Genomic DNA, 15,558 nt, shown 5'->3' with positions numbered 1-15,558 from the left:
TAGCCCCCTACTTCAGTGGCACTGTCTTTTTTGGGGTAAAAATTGAATAAAAAAAAAAAGTGTTTGAATTGAATAGACATCTGACGAAGGAAAATGTTCTCAAAATATCATATACAAAACTTCTATTCTTTGATTCGGCTAAAAAATATATTTTCATTATTACATATTTTATTAAAAGTCCATTCCGTGCAAGAAGCATTTCAAAGTAAAGACTTTTTATTTATGTATAGTTTTTTTTAAATTAAACTGGAATTTTTATAAGCATTAATCAGAAGGGACTTTTCCTTGGTGTAATAATGACGAGGCTTGTGGCATGACAGGAAGAAAAAGGTGAAAAGAAACTATTTTAGTAAAAAAAAAAAAAAATTAACTAAATCTCCATCTCCCACTTTGTAAACAAACAAAAAGTGTTTTTTTTTTTTTTTTTTTTTTTTTAAATTATGGGAGATCCAAAGTATTCAATTTTAATAACATTTTCAAATAAGGAATACACCTTTTCAAATTTATCATGATAGGAGTTTTAAAAGGTGGACATTTGAAGTCTAGACCAAATTAACACACATGTACAGTAATGTGTTTACTTTTTTTTAATTTTTTTTTTCAAGAATATTCAACGAAAGAAAATGCAAAATAAAACTATGGTGCTATCCATAACTCTGCCAAAATGATTTCTTTTGTGAACATTACAGCAGGCTTGCTCCTCAATGCTAATTCTAACGATAGGATAACATCTTTTGTAAAATTCCTATTTCTGATGTAAGGAATAACCAATTAAGAAAGGATTTTGAACAGCCTTGATCTACTAATTCTTGTACTTTCCATTATTTGCGCAGCACGTTTTCTATCCTTTTCTGCTTGTTGAAGGAATCCCAGGAATCTGATAACTTTTAGTTGGTAAATTCTGAAATGCCAGTGTCAAACTATTTTTTAGACTTTTCCCTTATGGAACCCATTCTGAAAGTAGTCTTAATCATTAGGTTAAAAATCCAGTCACTCTCAAGCTCCTATTCAACCAATCTTGGTAACAGAAGCCTAAAAGCAGATAAAGTGGTTTCGAGCTTCAAGAAAAGTAGAATGGCTGAACTGTAACAGTGACATTTGTGAGATATGGCCATCGGTTTCAAGAGGTCATCGGTGGTTGCAGCACTGACAAACTTTTTTTTTTTTTTTTTTTTTCATTTCAATTCATACCAAATTGTCACTTAGACGTCGTAAGAGGCTACTGTGGATTAGAGGTCAGATTAATAGGTTAAGTAAATGGAAAATAAACAATAAAAACAAAATTAACGTTTCTGTGTAAAGTCTGCAGTATCTTTCTTACGAATAAAATAAAATATTGGTGGCTTGAATTTTACATTTAACAATAATGTTAATTATCGATACTTATTTATTCAATAATTTATAAAGTTTTTTTGTTTTTTTTTGTGACGGCGAACTTAATTAATTAAAATACATCACAGAAAAAATATTTATACAAATATGTGGTTTATTCCAAAGATTAATTTTTGATATTTATAATTTCAATTCTATTTTGGCCACGTGTGTGTGTGTGTGTGTGTATATATATATATATATATATATATATATATATATATATATATATATTAAATTACAATATTTATTGATCCATCAAATTCAATCAAGGAATTATAATAATTCTTTGTTTGAATTTAATTTATTCCATTTTATTTTCATTTGTTTTTTTTTTTTATTTATTTAATTACTCTATATTGAGCTCTTGATTATCTTAATAGGTTCCAATTTTAAAGATAATATTTATAAATATATATATATATATATATATATATATATATATATATATATATACATACATACATACATACATACATACATACATATAATCACAAATGTTTTTTCTCTACAATTTGACAGTGCGGGTAGACCTATGGAAATTCCAAACTAGCACTCTGCCTACTGAACCAAGAACTTTCAAGTAGTTGTAAGCGAAAATTCTATTACATTATAAATTATTTATATTTAAAATCAAATTTTAGTTACAATGCTCATGATTAAAAAGTAATCAATTATTTTTATGGAATATATATATATATATATATATATATATATATGTATATAATGTGCATATTCCATAAAAATAATTGATTAAAAGACAGTTCGAATATTTTAATATGCTTGAACAAAAATAGGAAGAAATTAAATAAATGATAATTAACATAAAAAAGAATATTGTTCGTTTATTTACTTATTTTATTTACTTATTTTATTTATTTATTTTTATTTAACATTATATGTGTGTTATCAATTAACGAAAAACACTAGAATCTACTGTAAGCATTAAAAAAAAAAATAAACATGTGTGCGTGCGTGTAGACAAGCCAGACAAACAGCGTGCCTTTGACACCGTCTCACACCTAGAACCATAATAAATCTATAAGTCCAAGCTTTTGGTGAGGAGATTCCATTTAGCTTATTGCTTTCATCTACGCCACGTGTATATGTACGTATGTCTATAAACATGTGTGCGTATCCTGTGTATGTATGGGTACGTGAAGAAGCATATGTGGTAGTGCACGGGTGCATATGCACATATGCGAGTATGTTCGTGGGATGCGTTGGTGTCCAATTCAAAGTTTTATGAAAGACTTGGTTTTGAATAGAAGCCACACAAGTTGCTGACCATTTCAAGTCAAAAATGTTCGAAGGGTCATATTCATATAGATCTTACCCATATTGGCTATACCTGTGCCCCTCCTGCTGCTAACCCTGCTCGTCCTACACTCATGTTTCCATCATCCACACTGAGGAAGATCGAAGGATCGGTCGAAAGTTATGTGCTTTTGAAAGAAATATCCTTGTTTTTTTTTTGTTTTTTTTTTTTAAAAGACTTTTTGTATTCCTAGATGTCAACACAGGAAATAAATACAGAAAAGATATAAACCTTATGTGCGACCTTAAGGGCAAATATCACATATCCCACTACACAATTCAGGTCATTACCTTTCCAACGAGCCTTCATTTGTTAAATTCTGATCAAGAGTTGCTGAGATTTGGAACTTATCCCACCTTTTTTGGTAATTTTATATCTATCTATCTATCTATCTATCTATCTATCTCTCTCTCTCTCTCTCTCTCTCTCTCTATATATATATATATATATATATATATATATATATATATATATATATATATATATGGATATATCTATATTCGTAGCCAAATTGAATATTGAAATGATATCTTAAGTTCTATGGGATGAAACTGCATAAAAATTTCCAGGCTTTTTGGAGATTATGATACTCATCTATGATTAAAATTTTATGACAAGTGGTAAAAAAAGAACCTATATTTTCAAATATACCGAAATTTGCCTACATTTATATACATTGTGTCCTGGCAAGCCAGCTTTAGTTTTACTCCTACGGAATGAATTTTGCTTAGGGTTTTTTTTTTTTTTTGCTTGATTGTCTCCCGTGTGGCCTATGGTATATACACACAGTATCCCAAAATTAACCCTATATTTTTATGGTTAATTTTGGGATACATGATTTGAATAAAAGGTTTACTGATTAAAGAGGCATTTTAAATTTTGAGGGTTGGAAGGTAAATTAAAATATTAAGTAAAAAAAACAAAAAAAAAAAAACATTATTCCAATCGACATGTACAAAAGAAATATCTGTAAAACTCTTCGTAGATCAGATACTTCAACTAGTTGAAGATATTATTTTTAATTAAAACGACCCTCAAATATGACAGCGTTGTCTGTTACTAAGTTATTAACATTCCAATGTTCATTTGAACAATGGAATTCCTTTTTGTTTAGACATTCTTCATGTGTTTATTCCTCGTCATGTGAACAATCCTCAAGAGGAGAGGAAAGACATTTTTCCTTCTCTTTGACAGAAAGACATTTTATTGATACAAAATGGATGTGACACAAGGTTAAAGGAGAATGAGAGATATTCTGATTACATTTTGCACTTAAATTACTGATGACATAAAATTAAAGTGATTCTTAATACACAAAGCCCACCAATATATATATATATATATATGCACATTTGTATGTACACAACTAATTATGAATTTTGAAATGCAGCTACTAAGTCTTTAGAGTATTTAAAATGGTTTTTAGTGGGCAGCATCTCTCATTTGAAAATTAAAATATTTCAGATTTACGTTAAATTTGGCCATAGTCATGTAAGATTCCTTGAATTTGAATTTCTTAAGATCACTTAAGCTTAAGCATGTAACGGATTTTGATCAAAATTGGACTGAGTGTTCTAGAAACAAGTTTTAGTAGCATATCTTTATTTTAATCTTCGCAAGAGAACAGAAAAGTTGTGGAAAATATTCTGTTCTAGATATTAATTTCACCTATCCTATGATGAGTATTCCAGTGGGGAATTGAGAAAGCAGATAGCAAGTCAGACAATCGCTCGACTTTAATCATTTTTTTTTTTTATAATTAGACGTTTTATTTCTGCTTCTTATATTTTTTTTCTTCAACTTTTCAGTTTGAGACATTATTTTTTCTCTTTTTTCTTTTTATTATTTAACTTTACTGATTTGTGAATATTAGTGCAATCATTTGAGTAAGATAAATGCTTTCTATCATTTGTATGCGCAACTTCCAGATACATCAAGATCAAGATAGAATCATATAAGTTAATATGGCACCAGAAGTGTGAAAAGAAGTAAACTATTTCCCCCCCCCCCGCGTGTTGCAATATAGGTCAGAAGCAGTGCTCTGTTAATAAGGGCCAATAATTTGGAAGCTTGATATCACACATCCGGCTTATGTTCAAAGATAAAATCAGATAGTATTTCTCTTGCTTCGATTGATAGTAGCACGTTTTTGATTTACTCCAAGGGAAGAGAATTCTAGTTCATGAACTAGAATGCAGATCTTGGCTCTATGTAGAAGATCGCTCAATCTTAATGTAATGCCTATTCATTTGCATCATAATAATGGCATAGTTTAGAAAAAAGTAGGCCCATATCCGTGTTTGAATATAAATGGTACTTCCTAATAAGGTATAATTTGGTTTGCTATATTTTCAGATATTATTGATTATCGTGACATCTGTAACTGAAAAAGAGTTGAAAATCAAGGCAATGATTACACTTTGGCTTTAACGGGACCCTTAACACTTAATTTCATCGGAGGAATATGAAAATTATAATGAACCGTCAATAAAAGAGTGCGGCTCACAATCACTGGATGTTTTCTCTAACTTATTTTTTTTTTTATTCTTTCTTTAACTTCAAAGTCACATTCAAATTTATATATCTATACAAGTGAAATTGTGCGCGTGTGTGTGCATTTCCCTACCAAACTACTCTGTCAATTTTCAGTCTACAGACTCGAGATTTGACATAAGGGGTATTGAGATTTGGGGAAATCTTTTTAATCGGTTTTTAGCCAGGAATTCGGCTGTCAAGGGGTCAAAGTTAAGCGCTTTGACCTTTGAAAACTGTACCAAACTCCTCCACCAATTTTTAGTCTAAACATTTGAAATTTTAGATGTAGGTTATCTGGACAGGAGTCAAACTTTATATATATATATATATATATATATACACACACAAAGTTATGAACAGTACACAAGGCCTGAGTAAAGTTTGGCTGAACAGCTAGTATTAAATAATGTAAGTTAATTTTTTTTTTTTTTTTTTAAATAGATGAGAATACCTGTGGGTTCTTATTGAGGCAGATTTTATTGCAGTGCAATAACTAGTAATTCTGTTTCTTCCTAGGTCGTGAGTTCGATCCTTCTCTAGTGACCTAAGACTTCAACATTTCCTTAATTTTTCAAACTACATACCAGGTGAAATTGAATTTTTTTATTTATGGTGGGGATAAAACAAGTTTTGGCTCCTTCCTTTATTCAATCCAGATTTAAGCTCATTACATCCCTCACAATAGCACCACGGTGGATCAGTTTTTTTTTTTGTTTTTTTTCCCCCCAGTCTGTAACAAAATCTTTATGGTTAGTATCTTAACTCTGGTTCTGTTGGGACATAAGTAGAGAAAGACTTTACTCGGGGTTATGTAACTGTTATGGCTGTAATGTTTTAACAATGGAAACACAGTTGTTCTAATAGCAGTAGTCATCTTCCCTGGTAGCTGTAATAATAGCCAACAATATTCTTGCTCAATGCAAACATTTTCTTTGATATTGTATTGTTTTACAACACAGTAAAATTATATATTCCTATCACCCCACTCCACGAAGAAACATCGGTCCGTGTTGTTGAAAAAAAAGTTTTCAATCGATTTAATATTTAATCCTAGCCAATACTTTAAATTTGATTAGTTAGACATAAAGGAAGGCTGTGAAGTTTTTATCCTCACACTCTGATGTCCTAACACTGCCACCCATAACACTAGGACAAATAACAATTATTTCAGTTTTTAGTAATTGACTTGCATTCAACTGTGAAGGAGGCGAGGGTGGAATGATAGTTATTTGCTTTTGGTTTATGTAGTTAATAGCTTCACCTTTTCCTAATTGCAGAGGAATATCAGTTGATTCGCATACATACTTGTATTTTTATGTTCCCTCAAAACAAACTTAAAACTTTCAAACTGCTGGCAATAAATACCATAGCACAAAATTATGGTATGTCAGAAAAAATAGTCTCTTTCTGAATTGCATCAATGATAAATGTAAATGATCCTTGTTCATATTGGACATTACTCTGCCTATGGAGACTTCTACAGCTTATTCAGTGTTATGAGGGTGTTCATTAACATTTTTTCAACTATGCTCCATATATAGTAGTCCAAAAGATTAAGATCTAGGGAGCTAACAGGTTTAATGGTAATGTGATCCTGAAAAATTTTCCTCCAGCTTTTTCTAAGTTTCTATTAGTTCTGCTTAAGCAACTTTCTTTTACCTTTTCTGATGCAATATAATCTTTATTCATCGCATAAGACTTGTCTGGCGTGTTTGTGGACAACATTTCAGATGGTTTCTTTTGACAGACCATGTTCTTTTGTAGGTATTTAGTTCTCTTCTACTGCAAGAGGTCATGGATATGGCCTCAAACTATATCCAGTGGTGAGGCCCCAGCTTGCGAGTTTTGGGGAGTGTAGAGCCATCCTTTAATTGCCATTGCTCCCAGATCCACTCTGACCCGGAGTGGTAGTACCTGTTAGGGCCCCAACTATGGCTTAAATAGAAACCGATTTGAAAACAACAAATATATTCTATTAAAAAATTTTTCTTCAAAATCTTTGGATTCGGCATTAAATAACCTGAAAAGGGTTGATATGCCGTAAAACAAAAACAACCACTCTACTGCAAGAACTGTGATACCAGGGTCAGAACATGGGATCGACAAGGCAGTGCCCCTGAGGAGGGGTATTCTGACCTGCAAAAAGTGCCTGGGCAGCCCCATTGGCATCTCCTGGTAAAGTTGCCTCAGGCGATTAGCAATGAACTAACTCTCTTCTCAAAGAGAGAAGCCTTGGATGGTGGACCTCCTACATTGACATCATGGATCTCCAAGAATTTTTTTTATTTCTAATAGAATGCTGAACTTGCTGAATAAATTTAAGTTTTTAATACGTGTCTCCAGGATGTTATGTTTTAATAATGGTGATACGCTTCCATTTTAAGCTTTTATTTATCTGTGAATTTTGTAAACAAGCAACTTAAAAGGGTTCTTTCTAAATTGCTATATTTAGCCTTTATCGTAATGATGATAGTGTGCAATTCTGAAATGTAATGTGAAAAACAACTTTTTGCTGCTCAACTCCCCACAGTCGCTTGTTAGGCACAAAGAGTATTAAAAAAAATTCTATCTACTACTAAGACTCTGAAATTGCTTGTTTGTTTGTCTCCATGCACATTGGATGATATAATTCAGTAAAACAAGTTGAAGACCCCGAGAAAAGATCCTTTGACCTCATAAATGCTAAAGTAACACACGGATGGCATCATCCATTAAAATAGTGGAGATTCTAGTATCATCTAAAAGCTCTTCCTAATTGGTAACGAATTAATGGATTCTTGTTTTTTTGTGCATTAATTTATTTTCTTTTATTCTGGAGAAGCTTTTTTTTTTTTTCTCTTTATGTTTGCATCTATGAACATAAGAGAATAATTGCTACAGTTGTCAGGTGCTTCTTAATAATGGGTATCGTTGCTAATGAACTAATTACTGGATGTTACTAACGAGTCACCTGCTAAAAAATATTTCCAGGAATGGTTATTTAGCTTCCCACATGACCTCCCCAGGCGCATTGTTGATCCAATTGCAGAGCACCTAGGCCTCTTATAGAATTCAAATCAGACTGTCTAAAGATATGGGCTTTCTGACTTGAAATGCGTCAATCATCGATGCTTTTCTTTACTCTTTGCAAACTTCAATCATGTTCTGCAAAGTCAAAAACAAAAACAATGAAGAAAATATTTGAAATATGAAGAACTTCAAGCATGATTTTTTTTTATTTTTTTTTTTTTTTATATACAAAATTACTGGATTCATCATATAATAACTACAAAGGATTGATATGCTGTAAAACTCTTTTAGAATATAATTAATATATATATATTAAATATGAATAATATACATTTATAATTCTTTCAGAATAAATTGATTTAACTACTCTAAGAAGCCTATATATTTGATGTCATATTTCTTTTTCTGTCTGCACATTAAACAATTAAGAATGTTCTTTTATGGGTTCTTTTTAAAAGTTTTTATATACATTTTGGAACTTTCTGGAGACAAGAATTTGGATTATTTGGACTACTATTTTCATCTTGACTATTATTTTCACAATATTTTGTCCATTGTATCCACTGACTATCTTCAGATGCAACTTTTTGAACTTGGAAACCTTTGTCAGATTCGTAAAATTCTATATAGGTTCCTCAGTTTGACATGGAAATTACCGACTTTGAAAATTTCACCTAAGGAACACTGAAGATTACATCAACCAAAACAGTAAAAATAACAACCTTGATGATAATAATAGTCTGAAATAATTTAAATAATACACAAAAATGTCTTCATTGTATTTTGAAAGTCATCTAAATCATTAAATTTTAAAGAGCTTAGTCCTAGGGTAAGGATATCTTTTTTGATTAAAAAAAATATAAAATAATTACAAATTCTTGGATCAGCAAAAAATGAATATCAAAATTTTTATTTGTTTTGTACAATTAAAAAATCTTTATACTTTTTTGTTTTGGGAAATTTTTAGGTTATTTTTTTTCAAGTTGGAGTCTGACGATTTACACTGACTCCTAATGCAATCAATTAACTGTGACACCACAATCTTGAGACGAATAATGCAAATAGGCGGTTTGTAATCTTTTAATCTTAGCATTTTTACTTGTATTCTGTCTCATGTTAATAAGCATCATTCATTTGGTGTATAAGATTTTTTAAGTGATTGTAACAATGTTTAAAGAATATCCATTTTGCCATTCTTCTTTTAATTAAAAAAAAGGCGGGGGGGGGAGAAAAGGTGATTGTCGAGGTTAAGTCTTTTTTCTACTATAGAATTCTTTGAATTTCACGATTTGGTGTTTAAATTGGAGGATATTTAAGTTCCACAAAAGAAACGGATGTTGTACTAAACATTAAACTTAACAAAGCAACCAGCAAATCAATGCATGTAGTCCTTTTAATAAGTTTAAAAAATTTTTTTTTTTTTTTTGATGTGTATCTAATATATAATATAAAGTTAGTCTCTTTATAATTTCTTCCTGCAAAAATCAATATTTGATTCTGGTTTATCAGTTTTTCTTGTGAATCGTTGTTACATGTTAAGAATAAAATGTAATTTGATTTAATTCCTTCCAGAAAACGTATGGGTTGGAATTAATTTCAAATGGCGACTATCTTAAAATATGCATGTAACTCTGTATTAATCCATAGAGAGTTACTTCTCTTTGATTGAAACCAAAAATATATTTTTTAAAAATTATGCCGTTGTTTACCATTAGTTTCTTATTGATAACGGAAATTTTAATGGCAATGTTTCCTCAGGATTTCGGTAATCTCTGTATTTGGCATAGTTTACAAAAATGAAGAAAGAAAAAAAATTGCAAGTAAATGCACTACAGGACAACCACTGTTATCTGCACCTTTTTCCTCTTTTCTTATATTAACCAATTCATTTTCCAATTTTCTTTAGAGGGGAGATTGAAATATCTTGTAGCAAATTAGTATAGTTGTTCATTTAAATGATTACCTGGACGGTAAAAAAAAATAATGTAACATGTCAACATGTTACCGACATTTTGTACGTAAGTCTAGCAAAGAAACAAACAAAATAACCGCCTTTTTTTAGTTGAAATAAAAGGCATTTATTTATGGTACTTTTCAGACTACACCTACTCTTGGTTTTACAAGTCTCTTCATTTGCCATATGGTTAATAAAACTCTTTGTCGAATACTAGCGAGAATGTAAGAAATTTCACTGACTCTGTGCCTAAATTTTTCAGCTTTGTTGAGCAAGGTAAAAGTTTTGAATGTTAACAATAGTTAAATCGAGGCAAGCCCAATCCGAGTTCTGTTGAAAAGTCTTTGATGTTGATTCGTCTCCTGTTGGTAACTTCCCCAGACGGGGTATTTTTCTTGTAATAATAAAGCCAGTTTATTGTTTATCTCCACAGTGTTCATAAGATATGTTTTACTGTTAATTGTATTCCAAGATTTGTTTATTACTTTTTTATGGTCGTGTGAGTCTTTTTATGCATTCTTTTCTCCTTTTCCTTTACAACCTTCAATTTTTTCTTACCCATCATATAAGTTATAGCATTATTTCTCTCCTTGTGCTCGTTTGATAGATTTTTACACCAACTGCCCAATTGGTTTTTTTTTTTTGGTTTTTTTGGTTAAAACTTCCTCTCCAAAATTCTTGACCAAGCTAGTTAGCTTCTTGCTTAATCCTATGACCTGTGTCACTTAGTTGCTCAATCCCTTGTGGCAAGATTATTCGAGGCCATACTAGTTAATCTAACCTTTTGTTTAGTCTTGTGGTTTATTTCGTCTGTTAACTGCTCAGCCCCTTTTGATGAGATTATTTGAGACAATTACGGTTGAGACCCGACTTAAAGAGCCCGAGGGATTATTCATTCCTCTGACTTAATTGGTTATCAACATATTATGCAACAATTATTGCTTTTATCTTTTTTTGTCACAATACGGTTTAACCTTATTTATCTATTTATTCATTTAACACGAGCACTCTATTTATTCAAAAACCTACCTTGTTTATAAACCGAACCCTCAGAACCTCTGTCACTAACTTCGATGTCTCTTCATCTCTCATGGTTAAGTAACGTTTCAACACTCGTAAATCTGATTCCTTGTCCGAATTCTCTCTGCCATATTCGAACTGTCTACAAACAAATTCGTCATTATGCACATCCTCCATTTCTGTACACGATTGTAAGTACCTTAAATGTCTAGTGGACACTTATCTTTCTACCACAGCGACGATGCAACCACTACACCTTTTTCTTATGAAGACTTCCAGTTTTAGGATTAAAGAATAATGTTCCATCCTGACTTGACCACCAAGCAATTTTGCTTGCCATTAATTTTAAAATTAAAGATCACTATTTCCGTGTTCAGTATTAGATGTGTAAGAATCTAAATAACAAAATACCGAAAAATAAAAACACCAGACACAGTTTAAAAATTTACAAATAATTTGCTTAGCATGTTAAGAATTCCATTTAAAAAAATTTTTTTTTTTTTTTTCAAATTTTAGAAACTTAGTAATCTGTAAAATAAAAAATGGTGATATTCATTATTCTCAGCTGGGAGTAGGACATCACCTGCTGAACAGCCCAAATACAAATTTACAAGAAGATAAATATGTTAATTTCTAACTGCTGAATTCTAAATTCCTATTCAAAACCAAATAAACTACTTTATACACTTGAAAATATTTCCCCTATAATATTGTATAACCGATTTTGTGATACTAGAACTTTTGCCTTTAACATGAAAGATAATATTAACAGTGAACTAAGGTCCTCATGAAACCCCCTTTTATACAACAGGACAGGTCAGCATTTACCTTGTTTATACGATCTTGTGAATAAAAAAAAAAAAAAATCCAAGTCACTTGTCGGCCCCTCATACTTGTGCTCATCTCTGTCACTTATGGCATGCACACTGTTCCAAGTGTGAGCTGGTCTGCACTAAAGCAGCCCCATCATGAACTGACCAGCCAAACTTGTCAGTACCTCCACAAAGAACTACTCTCGGTTCATTTTAGTACTGAAGTTAATTTATTAACAATCTGTTTTTTGATACTATTTTCCTGTTTTTACCCACTTGTACATGTATTCCTTACAAGAATATCATATCTATACATTGTACTAATGAGCAGACCTGATGTGATTTAGGATGAGAAAGAATGAGAAAGCCCTATTTATTTATTCTCCTTCGTCATTATCTCCACTCATATAAAAGTCACATTGTGTGTAGGTGCGAGTTCCTTCCTCATAGGCTCAGTCGTTTTGGAACTTATCTTTTACAAATTTCACACAAAGGTAATTTATATGTCTGGCAGTGTTCTTAGATATGTTTTGTACAGAAATTCATCCAATACGTATTGAAAAAATCCGATTAAAAAAAAAAAAAATCTTTCTCTCTTATAGATAAAAAAGAATTTTTACAGGAGAGTATTTTACATTACACCGGTCAAGGGAAATAATAAAATTTCAGCAAATTATTTTTTTCTTGAAAAAAAAAAAAGGAAAAGATTTATATGGAGATATAAGCTGAGTCGTAGAGTATTTGGCTTCAGATTGAATGATCTCCTGTTCCAGCCTGGGTGTACCTCACTATTTTATTTTAAATTTTTTCTTATTAATAAGTTCAATTTATGATAAGAGGTACCATTTCAAATGGCTGCAAATCATTTCTTCGTTTGCATATTTTAAAACTAAACATTAATCAAAAGTGACTTTTCCAGGGCATACATTGTCAAGCCTTAATATCAGCTGTGATATTGTAAAAAAAAAAAAAAAAAAGCACAGATGGAATTTGATGAACGACATTATCATTATTTTTAATTTTTTTTTTTTTTTTTTTTTTTTTTTTCAAATTAGTCGACCGGACAAATTATTCCTTGTAATATATAATAGTTAAGAAAGGATTGATTCTATAATAATACATATGCAATCTGCTTAAAAATATCATGTTTAAGCATATTGTATGACCGGACAACACCAGGCGTTCAGCTAGTCCTTTTTATTTTTAAATTAGTTCAGAGGAAATAAGTTTAAAATTGTAGTTGCTTTCTTAAATTTATGAAATAAAAGAAGATTTATGTTTACTGGTTCCATAGTTTGATCTGTAGTGATTCCAAATGGTTGAATATTACAACATATATATTAGTGATGAGACGACTTCAATATTGTTCCCGATTCCAATGCAATTACCGATTCTGTACAAAGTTCCCTTTTCTGATACAATTACTGATTCTGATTCTTTATAAATCTTTAAATATTTAACTATAAAATGTTTTTATTTTGTGGGGGGGGGGGGTGATCTATAGATTTTAGTTTTACTGGAAGTTTAAAATCGATAAATATTTATTTTACTATTACTACCAACCGTGGAAGATTTTGTTTTAAGCAAAATTAAATAAAAAAAAAAAAGATATAATTAAAGGAATCGTTTTGAGCATCAGAAAATATGCACAAATTTTTCCAACTCCGATATCCCCAAAAGTTCCAGTTTTTCGAACCATAGCAGGTCCTACTAAATCAGAATATGAAAGATTTGTAAGTGTATCTTTGCTATTTTGTGACTTTAAACTGAATAGACAGTGAGAAAAGACAATGAAAATTACAGTAAATATTTTTACTATAATCTGATGGTGATCATATTGATTTAGAATATGTAAGGTTTGTAAGTGGATCTTTGGAAGTTTCTGAGTAACGCAAGAAAATATTTAAAAAAGAAAACAAAACAGTATTAACTATTTTACAAAAGAAAATATATAGATGATTTAATTGAAACTTAATGCCTATATGTATTGGACAATTATTTTATTTGTTTTGTAAATAGATATTTTTCCTTGATCTGGAAATTATTGTCATGCCAGATTAAAATAAAAATAGGTAGAAAGAGTAACAGTTATTTTTATTTTTATTTTTTTAAGTTGCCAGATCAAATTAGAACAGCCATAGCGTAAAATATTTTATGAAATTAGATTCATTGAAAGCTAATAGTTAAGAAAAACTTTAATGAAGTTCTGTGCATATTTTTAATTCAGAAAAAAGTGGATTTTTACTTAAATAACTAGAGCCTCTCCAAGAAAATTCACTTTTTTTTTTCTTTTTTTTTTTTTTTAAAATAAGAAAACAGTGGAGTTTCTCTTAAGACAGTTTTTCTTTTCTGTATAAACTGAAAATGTTAATTTTTCTGTGAAGGCTAAGATGTTAAGCGATCATGAAGGGGGTAAGGAAGTTAGATAATTTTGTTTGATGGCACATATGGGACACACGCGCACTCAGTTTTTCTTAAGACTTTTTTTTTTTTTAGTTGAAACTAATTGGAGTTGTTTAAGAAAAACTTTTTTTTTTTTTAAACCTTTCTCTGCGCGCACACACACACACACACACACACACACACACACACACACACACAGTTGTGGCCCCCAGGTTAGGAAATTCAGTTTTGATAACTGTTTTTTTTTTTTATATATTATAAATTAAACATTGTCCATAATAATTTTATTTTATTTATTTATTTTTTATTTTTTTTGCGTGTCGGTTTTATTTATTTTTTTCTAAAAGAGTTTTTTGTAAAGTTTAATCAAAACTAATATCATTTAGTCATTAATGTAATTGATTAATGACTTGTTTTCAATCTTATTTATTGTTTGTTTCTTTTCTATTTTTGTTTTAGATATGAGGACTCATCTTCAGGACAACTTTGTACCAGCCCTGCATATCATGTGTGAGTATTTACACCTTTGTTGCAACACCCAATTTCTAATCCATCAACGTTTTCCTACAATGAACAGCATATCAATGTTATAATGCATAAGGCGTTCAAATTACGGAACACAGGATACACAGTGGATGGTGAGGATGGGAATTTAAAAATGAAGTGTCCAAAGAAAAACAAAATATTTAAAGAAATATATATATATATATATATATATATATATATATATATATATATATATATATATATATATAGTGTAGAATGTATGATGACTAACATAATTTAAAAAAAAATTCTGTTTTTACTTGTGCAGAGTAAGAACCGTGCTATTGTCGGAATTTTCCAGGTAGTTTGCATAAAATACCGAAAGGTGCTGAAATACTAAGCCAATGAAACCACAGCAGCCAACGTCATTTAAGAAAATATTTGCTATTAATTAGTCCACGACAAAGACGGGATTGGGCTTAGTAATTCACTCCCGTTCACACTTCAGTCAATAACCACTCATTGAATTTTTTTTTGAAACTTTGCACAAACATTAGTCATGTTGAAAGTAAATTTTTACCAGAACGGATTTTCCAGGTTCAAATTAAATCATACAAAAATAAAATCAAAAATAACTTTTTCTTTCAGTA

The 15,558-nt window shown here is 30.4% G+C and overlaps 1 protein-coding gene across 24 annotated transcripts in view; it reads left to right on the top strand.

Annotated features, from left to right (window-relative positions):
• LOC145239774 (rho GTPase-activating protein 39-like) overlaps nucleotides 1–15,558 on the top strand; it is a 1,121,368-nt gene that overhangs the window by 293,631 nt on the left and 812,179 nt on the right. For all 24 annotated transcript variants that reach the window (XM_080103220.1, XM_080103221.1, XM_080103223.1 and 21 more), the window contains one exon: nucleotides 14,882–14,932. In XM_080103220.1, the coding sequence (XP_079959346.1) occupies nucleotides 14,882–14,932 (51 nt within the window). The remainder of the gene's footprint in view (nucleotides 1–14,881; nucleotides 14,933–15,558) is intronic.

This window comes from Euprymna scolopes, chromosome 19 (assembly GCF_053919585.1).
Source record: "Euprymna scolopes isolate OS-2025 chromosome 19, ASM5391958v1, whole genome shotgun sequence".
In the NCBI taxonomy this organism is placed as follows: Eukaryota; Metazoa; Mollusca; class Cephalopoda; order Sepiida; family Sepiolidae; genus Euprymna; species Euprymna scolopes.
Note: the sequence above shows the minus strand (reverse complement) of the source record. Positions and strands in the feature narration are given on the sequence as shown.